Here is an 18,127-nt window from a genome sequence, read left to right as displayed (position 1 = left end):
TTCCTAAAATCTGACTCTAAATAGGCGTATTTAGAGTCAGATTTTGTATTTTGGCAATGGAGTCAAAAGTTTGCTCCTTTTGACTCAACAAGTCCACATCTAGAGATGTATCCTGAAATAAATAAAGAGCCTAGCAAAGATTTCATTAATATTATAAAGATAGTCCTATCAATGTTATTTATAAACAGAAACAACCTCCATGTCTAATGATAGGAGATTGGAAACATATATCTTCAACACAACAGTCTACAGCCATTACAAATTGTGCAGCAGAAAAAGGTTTTAAGGACAGGAGGAAATGTTCATAATATACTTTATTTACCTTGTAATATTTTTGAGGAAAATGACACAAACTGATATAAGATATTTCTTCTTGTTGTTTATATGTGGTTTCTAATTTATTTGCAAATGAGCATGTATTATCCTGTAATGAAGAGGAAACAGCCCATTTGGCAAAACTTGGGTACAAATGGGAGTTGATAGCCTTTGACTGGTTTTGCATTTAGCCCCTGGATGGATTCCTTTCTTCTGGTGGCCCAATGAACTCCAAAGTAAGAAGCCCCAGCACATCTAGAAGTTTGGGTCAAAAGAAAAGCAGCAGCAAGACAGAAGAGAGGAGCACTTCTGTGGCCCCCTTTTTGATACTCTGGCATCCTCAGCTGTGTCTTTGATGATCTGAGGAGTAGGGGCAGTGCCAAGGGGGGACTGGGAGCCCCCTTCTCTTTTTTTTTTTGATATGGATAATTGATGCTTTATTATTCTCATGCAAATGTACCTCCAAGATAAATCTCCCAGGGACCCTTTACCACCAGATGTGTCCCCTTGGTGTTCCCTGGCACCCCAGGGGCCTGAGGTACCTCCTCTAGAAGTGCCAGCTCCTCCCCCAGTCTTTCTTTCTCCTATTGTCCTCCCAGACATTTCCCCTGCCCTCCTCCCTCTATTGTCCTCTGCTCATGTGATGAACCCAGGGTATCTGCAGGGGGCAGGTGCTCATCCAGATTCAGGAGAACTTTGAAAGATAACCACACTGATGTAGTAGGGGTAGTTCACATTTGTTGGGGAGCTTGCAGAAGGCTTAAATGATAAGCTTTGCATCTTCAATAGCATCTTGGGTAAATAGCATCAGGTAAATATTTATCAGTCACTCGCTATGAATCATATATGGCACTAAGCACTTTTACAGCATCATTTCATGCCAGTCTAGGCCTCTAACCACTACCCTACATTGCCTGCCCCTCATTCACTTAACCCTCTCACAGCACATGTCACATTTTGTTCTCATGGTTTACTTATCTCCCCCACTAGACCGTGAGTCCCAAGAGGGAAAGGATGACATTATTCTATTTGCTCTGTCTCTCTGGCATTGCCCAGCCCAAGGTCTGGCACACATGTTGCTAAGGAAAGCAGAAGGATTGAGATGGTTGGGAAGGGGCTTTCCATCCTGTGTCCTTGCTTCTCTGGGGCTGACTCAGTTGAATGGAGGCTTTGGATGCCTGGTTGGGAGGCTGAAGGACACTGGGCGTAGGCATGAGCATGTGAGGTTACTTACAGGGGTGTGCTGGGGTCTAGATTCGGTCCTCACAGAGCTGCCAGCTCAGATCCTCCAGCAGCCTGCATTGCTCCAGATTTGGCTGGCCTCCTCGCACGTGCCTGCCTCTGGTTTTCTGGGTACCAGATGCCAGTGGGCAGGTGACTCAGTGACACCCATTCCTACAGCTGGAAATGCTGCCCAAATAAGTGTGCAGCGACTGCTTCTAAGAACCTGTAAACCAGTTCTATCTGGAGATCTGACCTGGGTCCTGGGGAGGTGACCTCATCAGGGCCTGGACACCTTAGAGAGGTAGGGGGTGGGAGAAGTTCCTTTCCTTTTCTCTTTCCTCATCCTCTTCTCTTCTAATATCCCAGCTCACTCACCCTTCCCCCACCTCCCCATCATCTACCACTAACCCACCCTATCCAGAGAGACATAGGACTATTTTTGTCCCTAAAAATAAGCACAGAGGGCTCAAGGATTTTTTTTTCTTTTTGAGACAGGATCTTGCTCTATTCCCCAGGCTAGAGAGCAGTGGCCTCATCATAGCTCACTGCAACCTCAGCCTCCTGGGTAACTAGGACTACAGGTGTGCACCACCACGCCCAGCTAATTTTTCTATTTTTCTTAGAGACAGTGTCTCACTATGTTGCTCAGGCTGTCAAGGATGTTCATCATCATGACGTATTGTCCCTTAGTCTTTTCATTTTTCTCGTGATAATGCATGTTCTGAGCACCTTAGAACTTCGGGATCATTGTGGGGAAGGTAATGGGGGTGGTGTGTGTAACAGGAAGGCTTTTGTGTTGGGTTTCAAGATGTGAGGAGGGTTTAGGCAGATAGAAAAGGTGGGGAAAGGGTGTTCATGCCGAAGCGCAGAGTTGTCTATGGCAAAGCCAACAAAAACGTGTGGGAAGAGATGGGAATGACAGGAAATGAGGCTGAAGGGGCCTCAAAGGCCAAGACGAAGGTCTGAACTGGATCCTGAGGGCAGTCAGAAGCCATGAAAGATTCTGGGGCCAGTGAGTATGTTCCAGCAACACAGAGAGAAGTGTTAAAATAGCTGATATTTTTTGAGCATCTGCTTTGTAATGAAAAATATTCTGTTATTTAGTCCTTCCAACCATCTTACGAGGTAGTTAGTATTGTTTCCTTCTCATTTTAAGGGAAACTGGGGTATGAGAGGATTACTGCCTCAGGGACACAGCTAGGCGTTGATCCTGGAGCCCGTTCCTTTGTCGTCTCGCTGTGCAGGTCTGAGGGAAGGCAGGGGCCGGGGAAGGGCGCTGAGAAGATTAGGAGTCAGAATGGACCGCCAGACGCCGCGTGTGCCTGGATGTGAGCGTGAGGGAGACAGCGCTCTCCAGGATGGGGCCCAGGTTTCTGACTTGGGCGCCTGGGGGAGAAGCGAGCAAAGGCGCAGAGATGTAAGCCAGAGCCGGTCAGCGGTCACAGGTCGGGACCTGCGGCTCGAGAGGCGCTGGAGCCGGAGCGCGCAGCGCCGCCGCGGGTCTCTCGGGTCCCGCCCGCGCGGCGAGCGGGCTGCTGGGAGCAGCGCCATCTAGCGGGGGCCGGGCCGCACCGCCCGAGCCGATGAGGTCACCGCCGCAGGCATGCCGGGAACCCGAGCCGCCGGGGCGGGCAGCCTGAGGGGCGGAGGGAGGTCTGGACACAGCCGCGGTCCGGGCCCGGCTGGCCTCTGTTCAGACCGAGGCCTCCCGACCCTGGGGTCACAGACGTCCGGCGTCACCGAGAGCTCTGCGGTACCTCCCCGGCCCTCCAGCCTGTGTTCTGAGGCAACCGCCGCAGCCACCGTGGTGTGTCCCTCCCAGACCCGGCAGATTCCGCGTCGGGTCCCTTCCTTTCCTCCTCACGCTGTTCCGTCTTCACTTCGCCGCCCTCGTGCTCTCTCCCACCCTCAAATCTCAGGGCCAGCGCAGTAGCGGGTCCTGTGAATCCCCCGCCCCAATCGGATCGCTTCTCTCTGTCCCAGCTGCCCCTTTCCTAATGCATGCCAGCGCCCACCCCAGGCGGGAAGGCCACACCAGCCAGCAGTGCGACCCTCTTCAACCCATTTTTCTGCCCAGCAGCTGGAGCAGGAGGAATCTTTGAGATTCTGTTGTTCTCAGGATTAACGCTCTGCAGTGGCCTTCCTTTGGTATAAAGATCAAACTCCTCCATCTGACATGCTATCCTGTTAGGCCTGGACCCCGCAACCTGCAGCCCATCTCTCACAGTGTCTTCCTCATGTAGTGACCCACAGTCACACCGGCATCAAAGTCGCTGGTGGAGCTTGTTAAATATGCAGATTCTGGGTCCCCACCCCAGACACATTAAATCAGAATCCCTGGGCGTGGAGACCCACATCTTAATAGCCCCTCAATAATACCAGGCTTCTCTTCCCTCCTGGCCTGTACACAAGTTCCCCTTACCAAGAAACTACACCGCCTCTGTTTCCTTCACACTAAGTTTAAAGGTAATCTGTCTCCTGCTCTCGCGAAGCCCTGGGCTTACTCCTAAAACAGTGCTTCTTAAGTGGAGTTTTGCCTGTCTGCTTCTTTGTCCTGCCCAATCAAAATGTAAGCCTCTTATGGCAAGGTCTGTGACTGTTTTGTTCACAGAGGAAGGTGCCTGGCACAGAAAGCTCAATGAATGTTTATGTATTGAATTAATGAATAGCTGGACATATTCCAAGCTTAAGGCAATCCTAGGACCTGGCATCATGGAGGAAAGAGAAGAGGAACCCAGAATTGGCCAGCCCTTGGGTTGGAGGAGAGGGAGTGATTGGAGAGTAGTAGGCCCTTCTAGACCCCCTCAAGCTGCCACCTACAAGGGTCTGGATTAGGTACATATCTCTTCCCAAGGATGCCAAGGAAAGCCTGTATCCATATAATGGCTTTCTTCTCTGTGGCCTTGTGGATCCAGCCTTGCTCCTTTATATGGTGTTCGAATCGCACCTGTACCACCCAGGGCAGCTAGGATGGTGTCCAGCGGCACAGTGGCACTCTGTCTCTGTTTTTTGACTTGTTAGAGAAATCCCAAATCCAGACAAATAACCCATTACAGCCTCATGGAATGAAAGCCAGAGAGCCAGGCTCAGACAGCAGGGCCAGCCCCTGCTCAGCCCATGGGGAAACCGGCTAGCAGATGTCCTCTAGAGCCAACACAGGCCACCCTAGTGGACCTTCTCTGGATACAGAGTCAGGACCCCTGACCACTGCCCGCAGGGATGTCTTTCTCCTTGTAGTTATGGGTTGTGGAAAGGATTTGAATTGGACCTCAATTAGAATAGCTATGGTGATAGCAGCTCTGATTCTTATTGGATGCTTACCAAGTGCCAAACGCTGTTCTAAGCGCTTGACATGCAGGCTCCCTCACACTCCAACAATCCCTTTGCGGATGAGGAAGCAGGCTGGGAGAGGTTAGGCCAGCCCACACGCTTGAGGGATGGGTGTACAGCAGCGTGGTTGAGAAGAGGGGGCCCAGGGGAGTTGGGAGCCACAGCTCTTCAGCTGGAAGGAAAGGCACGTGCTGGGAGAGTCAGCAGGGATGGTAGAGCGCCCTGCCTGCCAGGCAGGTGCTTCTGCTGCCCCCTCTGGGCTCCACACCAACTGCTCCCGCCCTCTGTGTTTCTATCTTAGCTGGTCCAACCACATGGCCTAAGGAACTGGAGCTGGGAGTCCTGGCCCTGCTACAGTCTGGCTGTGGGACCTTAGGCAGGCTCCTGCCCTCTCTGGGCCTCAATGTCCTCTCTCTGAAAGGAGCATAGTTCAGGCACTTCCAGCCCAGTCCATGGGTCGCTATTCATAGCTCCATGGCACGGTTAAGCTCAGATGCAGAAGCAGCTTTAATGAACTTCAGCCTTTTCCCAAAATAGCCCCTTTCCCTGCCTCACAGATGCCCTTAAAACACAGGACAGTTCTAAGAAATGACAGTGAGCTAGCACCACTTATATTATCCTGGATTGAGCTTAAGCCCATTATCCAAAGTGAGGTGACACAAGATGGGAAGAATGGGATCCACATGTACTCGCCATCAAATTGGTACTGACTGATTAACGCTATAGTACTCAAATGGTGGTGGTGTTCACCAAAGATTCAGGGGTTGGGGGGAGTGTACCCACATCTGAGGGATGTGGTGAGCATTGTGGAGGGGAAGGGCATACCTCTAACCCTTGCTAGGGAGAGGCAAAGATATAAAATGCAACCAAAATATTTGTACTCTCATATTTTTCTTGAAATAAAAACAAACAAACAAAGAAAAAACACAGGACAGGCACAGAGGGGGGAGGCAGGAGAGAGCAGAAGCCCTTCATCCCTGAGTGGATGAATTTCTGGCCTCATACAGTCTTGGTTGGTCCCGCTGGTGGGTCTCCGGGCCCAGTGAGACAGCGTCTCCTCCTCCTCTTCCTCTTTCTAGTCTATATTCATTCCTTCATTCATTCCTTCCTTCATTCATCCCTTAAAGATGAGGGCCTTCTCTGTACCAGGCATTGTTCTAAGCCCTGGGATATAGCCGTGAACCAGATGGACAGCTGTCTCTGTCCTAGTCTGACTGGCCACCAGGTGTCACCAGTGTCAGTCACATGGCCTCTTGCAGCCCTGAGAAGAGATGGGTCCGGAAGGGGAAGTGTGGATGGGTGAACTTGGCCGGCTCTGCTCAGTCAGCCTGAATCAGAAGCAAGTTCCTCAAACAGAAAGAAAATCTACCTCCTTGCCCATCTTCCATAATAAAGACACTCTTGGCCGGGCTCGGTGGCTCACGCCTGTAATCCTACCACTCTGGGAGGCTGAGGCAGGAGGATCATTTGAGCTCAGGAGTTCCAGACCAGCCTGAGCAAGACCAAGACCTCACCTCTACTAAAAATAGAAAGAAACTAGCTGGACAACTAAAAATATATAGAAAAAATTAGCCGGGCATGGTGGCGCATGCCTGTAGTCCCAGCTACTCAGGAGGCTGAGGCAGAAGGATTGCTTGAGCCCAGGAATTTGAGGTTGCTGTGAGCTAAGCTGATGCCACAGCACTCTAGCCTGGCAACAGAGCAAGACTCTGTCTCAAAAAATAAAAGATAAAAAAAATAAAATAAAGACACTCTCGTGACTTCTTCAACAACCCAGCTGACCTGGGACCTTGGGAATTCACAACCTACATCCATTCTGGAATTCTGTCTGCAGCCTGTTCCTCACAGAGAGCCCACCAGTCTTCTTATAAATCCCTTTGGTGATCCCAGCTCATTACCTCACAAGGTAGCCTATGTTCTTAGAAGATTCTTCCTGATTTAGAACCAAAACTTGACATTCACTCTGACTGGTCCTACTTCTGCCATCTGTGGTCAGAAAGAGGAAGGCTCTTCTGCCCCACATGGTCCTTCAGACATTTGAAGAAATTGCTTGGGTCTCCTGAGTTTGTGTGTTCATTTATTTGTTTGTTCACTCTTGCGTGACTATGTACAGAGCATTGGCCGTGTCAGGCCTTGGGGGCCACAGCGGAGAGCAAATACGATTGAGATCTTTCCTCCCATGGTTGGTAGTCGGTCCAGGAAGGCGACAAACAAACCAGTTTAACAATAAAACATGCACAAGGCCAAATAAGAGTGATCTGAAGCAGGAGGCAAGGCCCTCACCCAGCCTGGGAGCCGGGAAGACCTCCTGGGGGGATCTCCCTGCAGTCAGGCAAGAGCAGAGCAACTTCAATGCAGTTTAAATGTCCAGGTTTTAAAGGAAACCTGGGAGGGTGTTGCAGGTGCCCTGAGCTTAGTCTGCTCACCAGGAAATGCAGCAGCATAGGGGTGTCTGGGGGACAGAGGAGGGGCTAGAAAAGCCACCCAGGCAGTGGGAGGGAGCATGGAGTGTCTTGGGGGCTGGCAAGGCTCAGTCTTGCTGGAGTGCACACCTGAGGAAGGAGCTATGAGGCAACAGGCCCACAAGGAAGGAAGAAGCACCTTTGGGCCCCTCAGTGCCTTCTGGACACCAGGGTCAAGGTCCAGATCTGGCCTGATTAGTCACCTCTTTTGCTGCAGACACTACATTCCACTAACGTGGCCCAGGAAGACACCAGCCTTGTCACGATGATCCGAAGTGCACTTGTGGCCCTTCACAGCCCTCAGGGATTCTTTGTGGGTTTTTTTGGTTTTTATTTTTAGGCAAAGTCTCGCTTTGTTGCCCAGGCTAGAGTGAGTGCCATGGCGTCAGCCTAGCTCACAGCAACCTCAAATTCCTGGGCTCAAGCAATCCTGCTGCCTCAGCTCCCCGAGTAGCTAGGACTACAGGCATGCGCCACCATGCCCGGCTAATTTTTTCTCTATATATTAGTTGGCCAATTAATTTCTTTCTATTTATAGTAGAGATGGGGGTCTCGCTCTTGCTCAGGCTGGTTTCGAACTGCTGATCTCGAGCAATCCACCTGCCTTGGCCTCCCAGTGTGCTAGGATTACAGGCGTGAGCCACCGTGCCCGGCCCCTCAGGGATTCTTCAATTGCACTGCTAAGAGGCCAAAGCATCCCTGTCTAGGGATCACATGGCTGGGTTTATAAACCTCAGACTAAGCTTCATTTCCATCTTTCTCTTTCTCATTTCCTTTTTTCTCAGTTTTGATTACACAAACAATACGTGTTCATTTTAATAAAAAAATTTAAAACACAATAAGCAAAATGAAAATCTAAAATGACTTTGTGCTATTTTATTTATTGCTATGTAACAAATTACCCCCAAACTAAGTAGCTTCAAACAAGAAACATTTATTACCTTACAGTTCTCAGATTCAGTGTTGTAAGAGTGGCTTAACCGGATGTCTCTGGCTCAGGGTTTCTCATGAGATTGCAATCCAGATGTCAGCTGGGGCTGCAGTCATCTGAAGGTTTGGCTGGGGCTGGGAGTCCACTGCCAAGGTGGCTGATTCTTACACCTAGCAAGATATTGCTAATTGTTGCTAGGAGGACTGGTAGCTTACCACTTGGACCCCTTCACAAGGCTGTGGGAGTGTTCTTACGACACTGCAGCTGACTTTCATCAGAGCAAGAGGTCCAAGAAAGGGAAGAAAGAGGAAGCCACAATTCTTTTTGTGACCTGGTTAGTCCTACATTTGGGAGTAAAATGAAGCTCCACTCTTTGAAGAATTTGTGGCCATCTTTTTAAACCTCCACACTCCTGTCCCCTTTCAATATAACCACTATGCACATTTTGTCATATTTACAACCATAATTGTTCTCATGCAAATATAGACATCTACTTTAAAAAATAAAAAAATGGGATCATTACATACTTGCTATGGTTTATTACTGTTTTATTAGTGTTTGAATAGGTAATTATGCACACAATATAAAAATTTAAAGGTATACAAACACAAAGGATATGCAATTAGAAGTGAGTCTTGGCTGGGCTCAGTGGCTCACGCCTGTAATCCTAGCACTCTGGGAGGCCAAGGCAGGAGGATTGCTTGAGCTCAGGAGTTCAAGACCTGAGCAAGAGCAAGATGCCATCTCTGCAAAAAATAGAAAAAATTAGCTGAGCATGGTGGCACACACCTATAATCCCAGGTACTCGGGAGGCTGAGGCAGGAGGATCGCTTAAGCCCAGGAGGTTGCTGTGAACTAGGCTGAAGCCACCGCACTCTAGCCTGGGCAACAGAGTGAGACTCTGTCTCAAAAAAACAAACAAACAAAAAAGACAAGAAAAAGAGGAAATGCCATGCATGTGAAGACAGACACACAGAGGAGAGCACCGTGTGGTGATGGAAGAAGAGATTTTGCTCCTGAAAAGCAGGGGACACCTGGGACTACCAGAAGGTGGGAGGGGCAAGGAAACATCCTCCTCTGGAGGTTTCAGAGGAGGTATGGCCCTATCGACACCTTGATTTTGAACTTCTAGCCTCCAGAACTATGATGGGATAGACTTCTGTTGTCTTTAAGCCACCAAATGTGTGATATTTTGTTGCAGCAGCCCTCAGAAACTGACACAGACCCCCAGCATGCTCCTATGCCCAGCAGCCCCAGCCACTTCTCTGTCCCTGCACAGGCAAAGCTCCTTCCCACCCCCCAGGGCCTCTGTATGTGTAGCTCCTTTCAGAATGTTCTACACCCTCCCGCCCTGCCCTCATCCCTCTCATACTCCTTCCAAACTCGCTCAAATGGCCACCTTCAGGGCAATGTGGACTTGGGCACCCCAGTTCCCCTCAGAGCAGCAAGCCGAGCGCACCGTGTGTGGCCTTCACCACATCCTCACTTAACTCAGCAGTTGTGTTCTGCCCATTTCCCCCGCCCACTGTAGGTGCCATGACAACGGGGCCGGCCCGGCACATGCACCAGCAATCCTTCCCCACACTGAGCATGGTCCCTGCCCGTGGCAGGAAGCCAGGACACATGAGGGTGGAGTGCAGGGTACAGGTGTGTGACATGCCAGGCCCCGATGGAAGGCCCAGGCGGTGGGGCCTCTGCTCCCTTAGCACCTGCGCTCCTCGCCCCTCCACAGGCCCCTTCTCTCCACCAGGCCAGACAAGGTCAGGAACTGGCTCCTGACCCACCAGGCTCCCGCTGGCCTCCCTGTCTCCCTGGCCCCCATGGTTCCCACTCCTCTCAGCCAAGCCACATTGCAGTCCCTCAGGGATGACCTGGCCCCAGTGCCCTCTGCACCTGTCAGGCCTGTACCAGAGCAGGTTCAAACTGCGGCAAGGGAGCGCAGAGCAGCCAGCTGGGCAGAGGAGAGGTGGAGAGGACAGAGGGGAGTGGAAGGAGATCCCAGGACTGAGGCAGCGTTGGGATTTTCTCTCTTTACAGCATACCTGAAACATCAAACAAATGATACATGTTCAACATAGGACAAAGAAATCCTAGAAAACATAATGAACTATCTGAGGGATAGACACACTTGAAGCTCTGACTCAGGTAGGCCAAACGCAATATACGTAACCTAAACATTTGTCATTTGTACCCCTGTAATATGCTGAAATACAAAAGAAGAAAGAAAACATAATGAGCAAGAAGGGAAAAAGAAAAGAAAAATCACCCACATTCCTATGGTGCGGAGTAATCATGTTAGCATTTTGTCATATATCCTTCCAGATCTTTGTGTGAGCCAATTGTAGGGGAGAGAAAGTGTAGGGAACTCCCTTCATTCTTAGGACATGATTTTCAAAAAGCCAGAGGATTTCCAGGAAGCCTCATTGCTCCTGTGAGGCCAGGGGCACCTGCAAGTGTGTGTGTCTTCCTGTGTGTGGTCGTGACATGGGGAAGGTCCAGGCAAGGACGCTCTGAGCTGGGCAGGAATGAAGTGCGGCTGCTCTGCAGGTGCCACCCGAACCCCCTCCCCAGGCCTGCCCCTGTCTTCCAATCTATGCATCAACCTGCCTGGAGCGGCAGCAGACACTGCCCACCCCAGGGGAAGCTATAAGCATGAAGCTTGGTCCTGCTGCCTTTCACTCCCTCCCATTAAATCGAGGCTTCCTTCCAAACTCGCTCAAATGGCCACCTCCAGGGAAATGTGGACTTGGGCATTCCAGTTCCCCTCAGAGCAGCAAGCCGAGCTCATTGTTTGTGGCCCACACCACATCCATAGCTGCTCACTGTGACCTGGGCTTTGGAGCCACCCACCCTGGATTCCCTGCTCCCTCCCTCGCTTACTCACGGAGCCTCAGGTCATCCATCTGTAAAGCCAGGATAAAACTACACCTCCCTGGAAGGGCGCTGGGAGGACTAAGCGAAAGGGTCTATAGTGTCTGGAACAAGGTAAGCACTTTATCATTATCATCCATACCACTGCCTTTTTCTTTCTTTTTTTCTTTTTTAGAGGCAGGGTCTCATGATGTTGTTGCCCAGGCTGGTCTCCAACTCCTGGCCTCGAGCCATCCTCCCGAGCACCTGGGGTGCAGGTGCAAGCCACGGAGCTGGCACAACGGCCTCCTTGACAGGAACCCGTGGGCTCTCTCTGAGAAGCCGCAGGCGTGGCCATTTCCTCTGAAGAGCCAGGCCGTTGTTACAGGAAATAACTCTGCTCATTTTCCCCGCCTCCCTCCTGATGTCACGGTCTTCAGAAAGAGGATCTGCATCTGGAAATCAGAATAAAAATAAATAGACAGGGAAGCAGCGCGTGGTGCGTGTGGCCTCTGGCGTGTGGAGTCCTGTCCAGGCGTTGGGTAGAGTGTGTCTGGTCGTGGGGGCGTGAGGGGGACTGGGGTTCAGGGTGCGACTGTGCTGAGTGCGAGCGTGTGGAAACATCCTCGGTTTGGGGGTAGCACAGGGCAACGAGGTGGGGGCTTTCTCAGCTTTACCCCATCCCACCCCCACCCCAAGACAGGCCGGGCTCTCCGGGCTTTGACAGGGAAGCAGGAAGTACCCTCCTTCCCAGTGCACCTAGAGTCGCAGTTCAGCGGGATGGATGGCAGGGCTGGAGCGTTGTGGAGAGAGCAGTTGTTTCTAACTTTGCTTTTTCATTTTCATTTTCTGCACTCAGAGAGGCTGCCCTTGGTCGCTGCCGGCCGGCGCGCTGGGCAGGGCCTTCTCTCGCCGCCGTCATCTCCCAGGAGCAGCCTGTGTCCAGGGGGCAGAAGGTAGGATCAGGAGCAGCCGGGGTCAGGGAGCTGCCCTGCCCCCACTTCCTGAGCTCCAGTTTTGTGCTTTGCTGACTAATGTCCTCCCTGGGACAGATTCTGGGGACTGAGGAGCCCAGGTCCCCAAGGGTCCCTGGTTGGGTAGGGCTGCACAGGACCCTTTCAAGTCTGGCTCTGAGATAGCCGCTTCCTTCTTTCTTCGCCACACCTGTGGCCTCACTGGGGTTTGGTGGGGCATGCGTGTGCGGGTCCTGCTCTGTTTTCAGCAAAACTCTTGGACAGGAGTTTCGGGATGATGTATTCCCAGCCCGTCTCCTAGAGCAGCCTCTGGGAATGGCGGGGCCCAGAGAAAGGGAAAACTGGGGGGAGGTGCCCAGCCAGGGCCTCAGTCTCAGAAGGGCAGGAAAGTGAGGAGAGCATGGCCATGGTTTTCTCGGTGCCCACAGATGCCTCACTCCAGCCTGCATCCGTCTATTCCGCGTCCCAGGCGTGATGGGGCCCGGATGGCAGCCTTTGTCCTGCTGATTGTCTGCCTGGCAGCTCTTTGCAGCCCAGGGCTACAGCAACACATTTTCCAGCACCTGCTGCTCCACGTGGCCTCCCTGCAGATGGCATGGCTCATGACTAGGGTCTGCATTCTGATGGAGGAGCTGTGTCACGTCCATTCCAGGTGATTCTCTGCAGTACCAGTGGTGACTGGGCACCCAACATGTGTCTGTCCCTTGACACCTAAGCCTGCCCTTCCCTGAACTTTTGTGGCTGAGCTGGGCTGGGGGCGGGGGCTTGGCTGTCATCTGCAGGTACCAAGGCAGCTACTGGAAGGCTGTGGAGTCCTGCCTGGAATGCCCCATCCGCCGTGGGGCTCTGCTGCTGCTGTCCTGTTATTTCTACTTCTCCCTCCCAAATGAGACTGGCCTGCCCATCCCTTCCGTGCTTGCCATCATGGGCATCTCAGAGGCCATGAACATCATCCTGGGCCTTCACGTAAGACAGAGGGAGCTGGAGGGGTCTGGCCAAGCAGAGGCTATGGCTGGTGCGACCTGCTTTGAGCACAGTACTGTGAGTCGTTTAAAGGTTGGAATCCTTGAAGTATGGCCTATAATATCCTGGAATATGGCCTATAATGTCCTGGAACAGTGGGTTCAGCAGTGGCAGAGAAGGGAGCAAATTGGCAGCAGATTGGGAAATCTTGGAGGGGGAGGGCTTGGGTGTCCTTCATGGAGATCCCCAATGCCATCCTGCTGTCCACAGAAGCCGGCCCCAGCTGAGGTCTCTGCAATCTGTGAAAAAAAGAACTTCAACGTGGCCCATGGGCTGGCATGGTCGTACTACATCGGGTACCTGCGGCTTATCCTGCCAGGTGGGCCATCCTCTATGCTCCTATTTCCAGACCTATAAGACAGACAATAAGACACACAGCCTCCTGTGTTTCCAGGACTTGCTATACCTTTCAAAGCATTTTCATAGCCTTCCAAATCATTTGATTCCCAAAGCATCCTAGTAGGTGTGAAGGATGTTGTTATTATGCCTGATTTATAGTAAGAAATATGGGGCTTAGAGCCATTTCGTGACTGCCCAAGGTCACCTGTGAAGTCTTTCTCTTTCCTTTTCTTTCTTTTTTTTTTTTTTTTTTTTGATGAGGAGGGACAGGGTCTTTCTCTGTTGCCCAGGCTGGAGTAAAGTGATATAACCATAGCTTACTACAGCCTCGAACTGCTGGGCTCAAGCCATTCTCTTGCTTCAGCCTCCTGAGTAGCTGGGACTACAGGCACAAGCCATCATGCCCAGCTAATTTTTAAAATTTTTTTGTAGGGACAAGGTTCTCACCATGTTGGCCAGGATAGTCTCAAACCCCTGGCCTCACGCACTCCTCCCACCCGAGCCTCCCAAAGCTCCCAGCCATCATCCCTATTTTACAGATTTTATTTTATTTTATTTTATTTTATTTTATTTTATTTTATTTTGAGACAGAGTCTTGCTTTGTTGCCCAGGCTAGAGTGAGTGCCATGGCATCAGCCTAGTTCACAGCAACCTCAAACTCCTGGGCTCAAGCGATCCTCCTGCCTCAGCCTCCCGAGTAGCTGGGACTACAGGCATGCGCCACCCTGCCCGGCTAATTTTTTCTATATATATTAGTTGGCCAATTAATTTGTTTCTATTTATAGTAGAGACAGGGTCTTGCTCTTGCTCAGGCTGGTTTTGAATTCCTGACCTGGAGCAATCTTCCTGCCTCGGCCTCCCAGAGTGCTAGGATTACAGGCGTGAGCCACTGCGCCCGGCCTATTTTACAGATTTTAAAAAGTGCAGTTCTGAGAGATCAAGTAACTTGTCTGATGTCACAAGACTTAGGGGGAGGCGGAGAAAGAGTCTGAGTCTGCCCAGAGCCTGGACCCTTGACCCCCACACTGTGGAGCCAAGGCGTCTCATCCCTCTGGCTGGCAGGCTGAAGCTGCGGCTCCTCTCCCACATCTCGTTGCTATCTCCCGTTGACACAAGGGCTTCTGCTAGAAGATAGTTCTGGAGGGCTGGTTCTGTGCACCTGGGAATGCTGGGAATGTCACCTTCCAGGGCTCAGCCTATCCCTCAGACCCCTGAATGCTGTGGTGGGAAGGAGTGTGGCTGATGCAGAAATCTGGGAAAAGGAGAAGTCAGGGGGAAGTATGGCGGGTAGGAGGAGGGTCCGGAAGGGTTCCTGGATGCTCTGCCCCTCCTGGCCTTCTATACAGTGACAGTGGACTGAACCCTCCGTTCTTCTGCACACTGAGGGGGCCAATGACCCGGGTCTCGGTCCGGAATCAGGTAGCAGACAGTGTTAGTGGGAATGACTCCATGGGCTTCCTTACTCCAGGGCTCCAGGCCCGGATCAGAGCTTACAATCAGCTCCACAACAACATGCTACGAGGCGCAGGGAGCCGGCGGCTGTACATCCTCTTCCCACTGGATTGCGGGGTGCCTGATGACCTGAGTGTGGTCGACCCGAACATTCGCTTCCTTCACGTGCTGCCCCAGCATAGCGCTGACCGTGCCGGCGTCAAGGGTCGGGTTTACACCAACAGCGTCTATGAGATTCTGGAGAACGGGCAGCCGGTGAGTATCCAAGGAGGCGGGGGCTCCTGGGGATGACGGGTCAGGCCCCCCAGAACCCTGGGCCCTGGCCAGGCGCTGATGACCACACCTCTCTGGACCTGTTTCCCCAGTTGGTCCTGGGGCTGGGCAAGATTCAACTCTGAATGATGGTGATAAGTAACATTTATTGGGCACGTACTGCATGCCAGATGCTTTTCTGGGTGCATCTTCTGACCACCTCATTGATACCTCACCACCACCCTGTGGGGCAGGGTCTGTGGTGATCCCTACTTTACAGAGGAGGAGACTGAGGCTCAGAAATATGGGGGAAGGGACGATTTCAACTTGAGTATGCCACACTCTCCACCACAAAGCTGCCCTGGATGAAGGCTGTGAGAATATCTGAGGGATTTCATGTGGGTGTGGGGGAACCCAGGCCAGAGCTGAACCCCAGAGACCAGCCCCCAGATTTGATTTCCAGCTGGAGTAGTTGACAGCCTGGTCCTGTGAGCCTTGCCCCAGGATCTTAGGATGAGGATCTGTGAAGGACACATTGTAGCCCAGCCCTGACCCTGATTTCAGAGTGAGGTGTCAGAGGCAAAGGCGGACCAGACAGCAAAGACCCCATCAGGGTGGCCACCTCCCGGGACTCCATCTTTGCAGACTGAGGCAATGGGGCCTCAGCCCAGGGCACTGGGGTCCAGACTCTGTCTGCCTGGCCCGTGACTTAGTCTGGTCTTTTCTCACCTTCTGCAGGCAGGCACCTGTGTCTTGGAGTATGCCACTCCCTTGCAGACCTTGTTCGCCATGTCACAAGATAGCCGGGCTGCCTTTAACCGGGAGAATCGGCTTGAGCAGGCCAAACTCTTCTGCCGGACACTCGAGGACATCCTGGCAGAAGCCCCGGAGTGTCAGAACAATTGCCGCCTCATTGTCTACCAGGGTGAGGGCTTGATAGGCTGGAGGGCGGGAGTCAGGGGTCCTGGGAGGGTCAGAAGGAGATATGGCAGCACCGTTCCGAGCATTTAAGCCCTGCCCCTCCTCCCCTAGGAAAGTTCCCTCTCCTACCCTAAGACACTAGATTGCTTTCTGAGGTCTTTGGCTATAGGCTGTGGGTGGAGCCTGAAGAAGTGGGTCCTGGGGGCCCCTCCATTTAGGAATGCCAGAGGAAGCAGAAGAGTCCCAGGCCAGTGTGTACCAGGCACAAGAGACCAGGGCTGCAGCCTCTGCCCTGCCACTTCCTCGCTGTGTGACCTTGGGCAGGTCTCTGGCCCACTCAGATCACCATCTCTAAAAGCGAGAGGGTGGAATTCCATTATCTCTAAAACCACTTCTAGCTTTAGGAGTCCATGAAACTCTAGCCCCAGTGGCTGGGGGTGGGTAGGAAGAGGGGTAGGAAGGGTTAGCGGATCTTCCCAGCAAGTCCTCTGGGTGTGCTCAGAGTGGGAATGTTTCAGGTCCTCACCCCACGCTCCTCTACCTCTCTGCTCCATTCCCTGCAGAGAGAAGCGGCTTCTTGCTGTCCCAGGAAATTCTCCAGCACTTGCGGCAGGAGGAAAAGGAGGAGGTTGCTGTGGGCAGTGCGGGGACCTCAGTGGTGCCCAGCTCCACCATGCTGTCCCAAGATCCTGAGCTCCTCATCAGCGGTATGGAGCAGCCTCTCCCTCTCCGCACAGATATCTTCTGAGACCCAGGTCACCTTGCCTGAACCTCCCAGACTTGGAGCCTCACCTCCAAGACTCCGGACTGGGGGCTTTCTCCAGCGGCTGGGCACCTGGCAGAGCCATCTCCTCCCACTGGGGCCCATGCAGAGAAGGCCTGGCCTTGGCATCTCAAGAGGAGCCCATATCCTCGGGCAAGTCGTTTCACCCCTCCGAGCCTCAGCGTCCTCAGTCTGTGAGCCGAGATTATGACCACTGCCCCACCTACCTCGAGGCGCTGCTGTGAGGACTGTCAGCGCGTGGGAGTTTTCCAGACTTTAAGCATCTGGTGACTTAGGGATGTGCCAGGCATCCACTGAGCCCTCCAGACCTCCTCTCCACCCTTCTCCACCTCCCCTGCCCTGGACGCTGACAGTCTGGACGGCATCAGCACGCTCCCCGGCCCTCCGGCCTCTGTTCACGTGGGTGAATGGGGAGCCCCCGCAGGAGAACGGGGAAGGAGCGGGTATGAGGTGGGCTAGTCATTCCCCCAGCTCGCCCCCCTGCAGTATCAAGGACACTATGGGCCCTCCTGCCCGGCAACCTCCCAGCACCCCTGTCCGTCTCCAGGTTTCTGGAATTGCTTCCTCCCCATGCCCTTTCAAGCCTATTGGTGTATTGGGTCCCTACTGGGCTACTCACTGTCACTTGTGGTTTCCTTATCCCCGGCCCTTGCTCAATAGTCCCTTTTAAATACACTCCCCAGATTACCCAATTTGAGTGTGTCATTTTTTTCCTGCCAGACTCTAACCGATAGAAGGGATTGATTGTTTATCCCCAGTGTCCAAATCTGCTTGCATGCACATGTTTCCTCGTGCCCTCCTCATCCTAGAACAGGACAGTGGGGTCGTGGGTGTCATTTCTGTGGGGACAGAGGCCACCAGTCGGGCTGAAGGCATAAAGTTAGGTAGCACCCCCACCTACCTGGCCTTTTAGTGTCTATGTCCCAGTGGGAGGCGGGGGAGCAGGGACCAGTGGCTGGCCTGGGCCAGCACACAAGCTCTGAGAGCTACACAGATGCACCCTGGGCAAGGGGCCACTCAAAAGAGCAGGGGCCACTGGATGAATATCCCCAGGTAAGAGAGCCTGCAAAGAGATAAGAGTCTGTATGGGAAGATGGGATACACCTGAGGGGCCTTGGACGACACAGCCAGCCACCATGCCGCGCCTCATGCCTCCATGGCTACGACCAAACCACTGCAACAGCGCCGCCGTGTAGACACAACTGCGCCACCTGGGAAGGACGGCAGCCCATCCCCACCAGCCCCCTCTGTTCCACCAGGCTGGGCTTGT

The 18,127-nt window shown here is 52.6% G+C and overlaps 1 protein-coding gene across 4 annotated transcripts; it reads left to right on the top strand.

Annotated features, from left to right (window-relative positions):
- Positions 1-11,494: 11,494 nt before the first annotated feature.
- On the top strand, positions 11,495-17,549 carry STING1 (stimulator of interferon response cGAMP interactor 1). 4 transcript variants are annotated; one of them, XM_075996108.1, is made up of 8 exons: positions 11,495-11,611; positions 11,972-12,068; positions 12,515-12,738; positions 12,869-13,052; positions 13,320-13,428; positions 14,917-15,155; positions 15,895-16,077; positions 16,637-17,549. In XM_075996108.1, the coding sequence occupies exons 3-8, from the start codon at positions 12,515-12,517 to the stop codon at positions 17,045-17,047; spliced, it is 1,350 nt and encodes a 449-aa protein (XP_075852223.1). In that variant the 5' UTR covers positions 11,495-11,611; positions 11,972-12,068; the 3' UTR covers positions 17,048-17,549. The 4 variants fall into 4 exon arrangements, with proteins under 4 accessions (XP_075852223.1, XP_075852222.1, XP_075852221.1 ...); XM_075996107.1 differs by having other exon boundaries at positions 11,512-11,659; XM_075996106.1 differs by having other exon boundaries at positions 11,515-11,654.
- The last annotated feature ends 578 nt before the right edge of the window (positions 17,550-18,127 follow it).

The sequence above is a fragment of the Microcebus murinus genome, chromosome 21, assembly GCF_040939455.1.
Source record: "Microcebus murinus isolate Inina chromosome 21, M.murinus_Inina_mat1.0, whole genome shotgun sequence".
Classification (NCBI taxonomy): domain Eukaryota; kingdom Metazoa; phylum Chordata; class Mammalia; order Primates; family Cheirogaleidae; genus Microcebus; species Microcebus murinus.
This window is presented reverse-complemented; position numbering and strand designations above follow the sequence as displayed.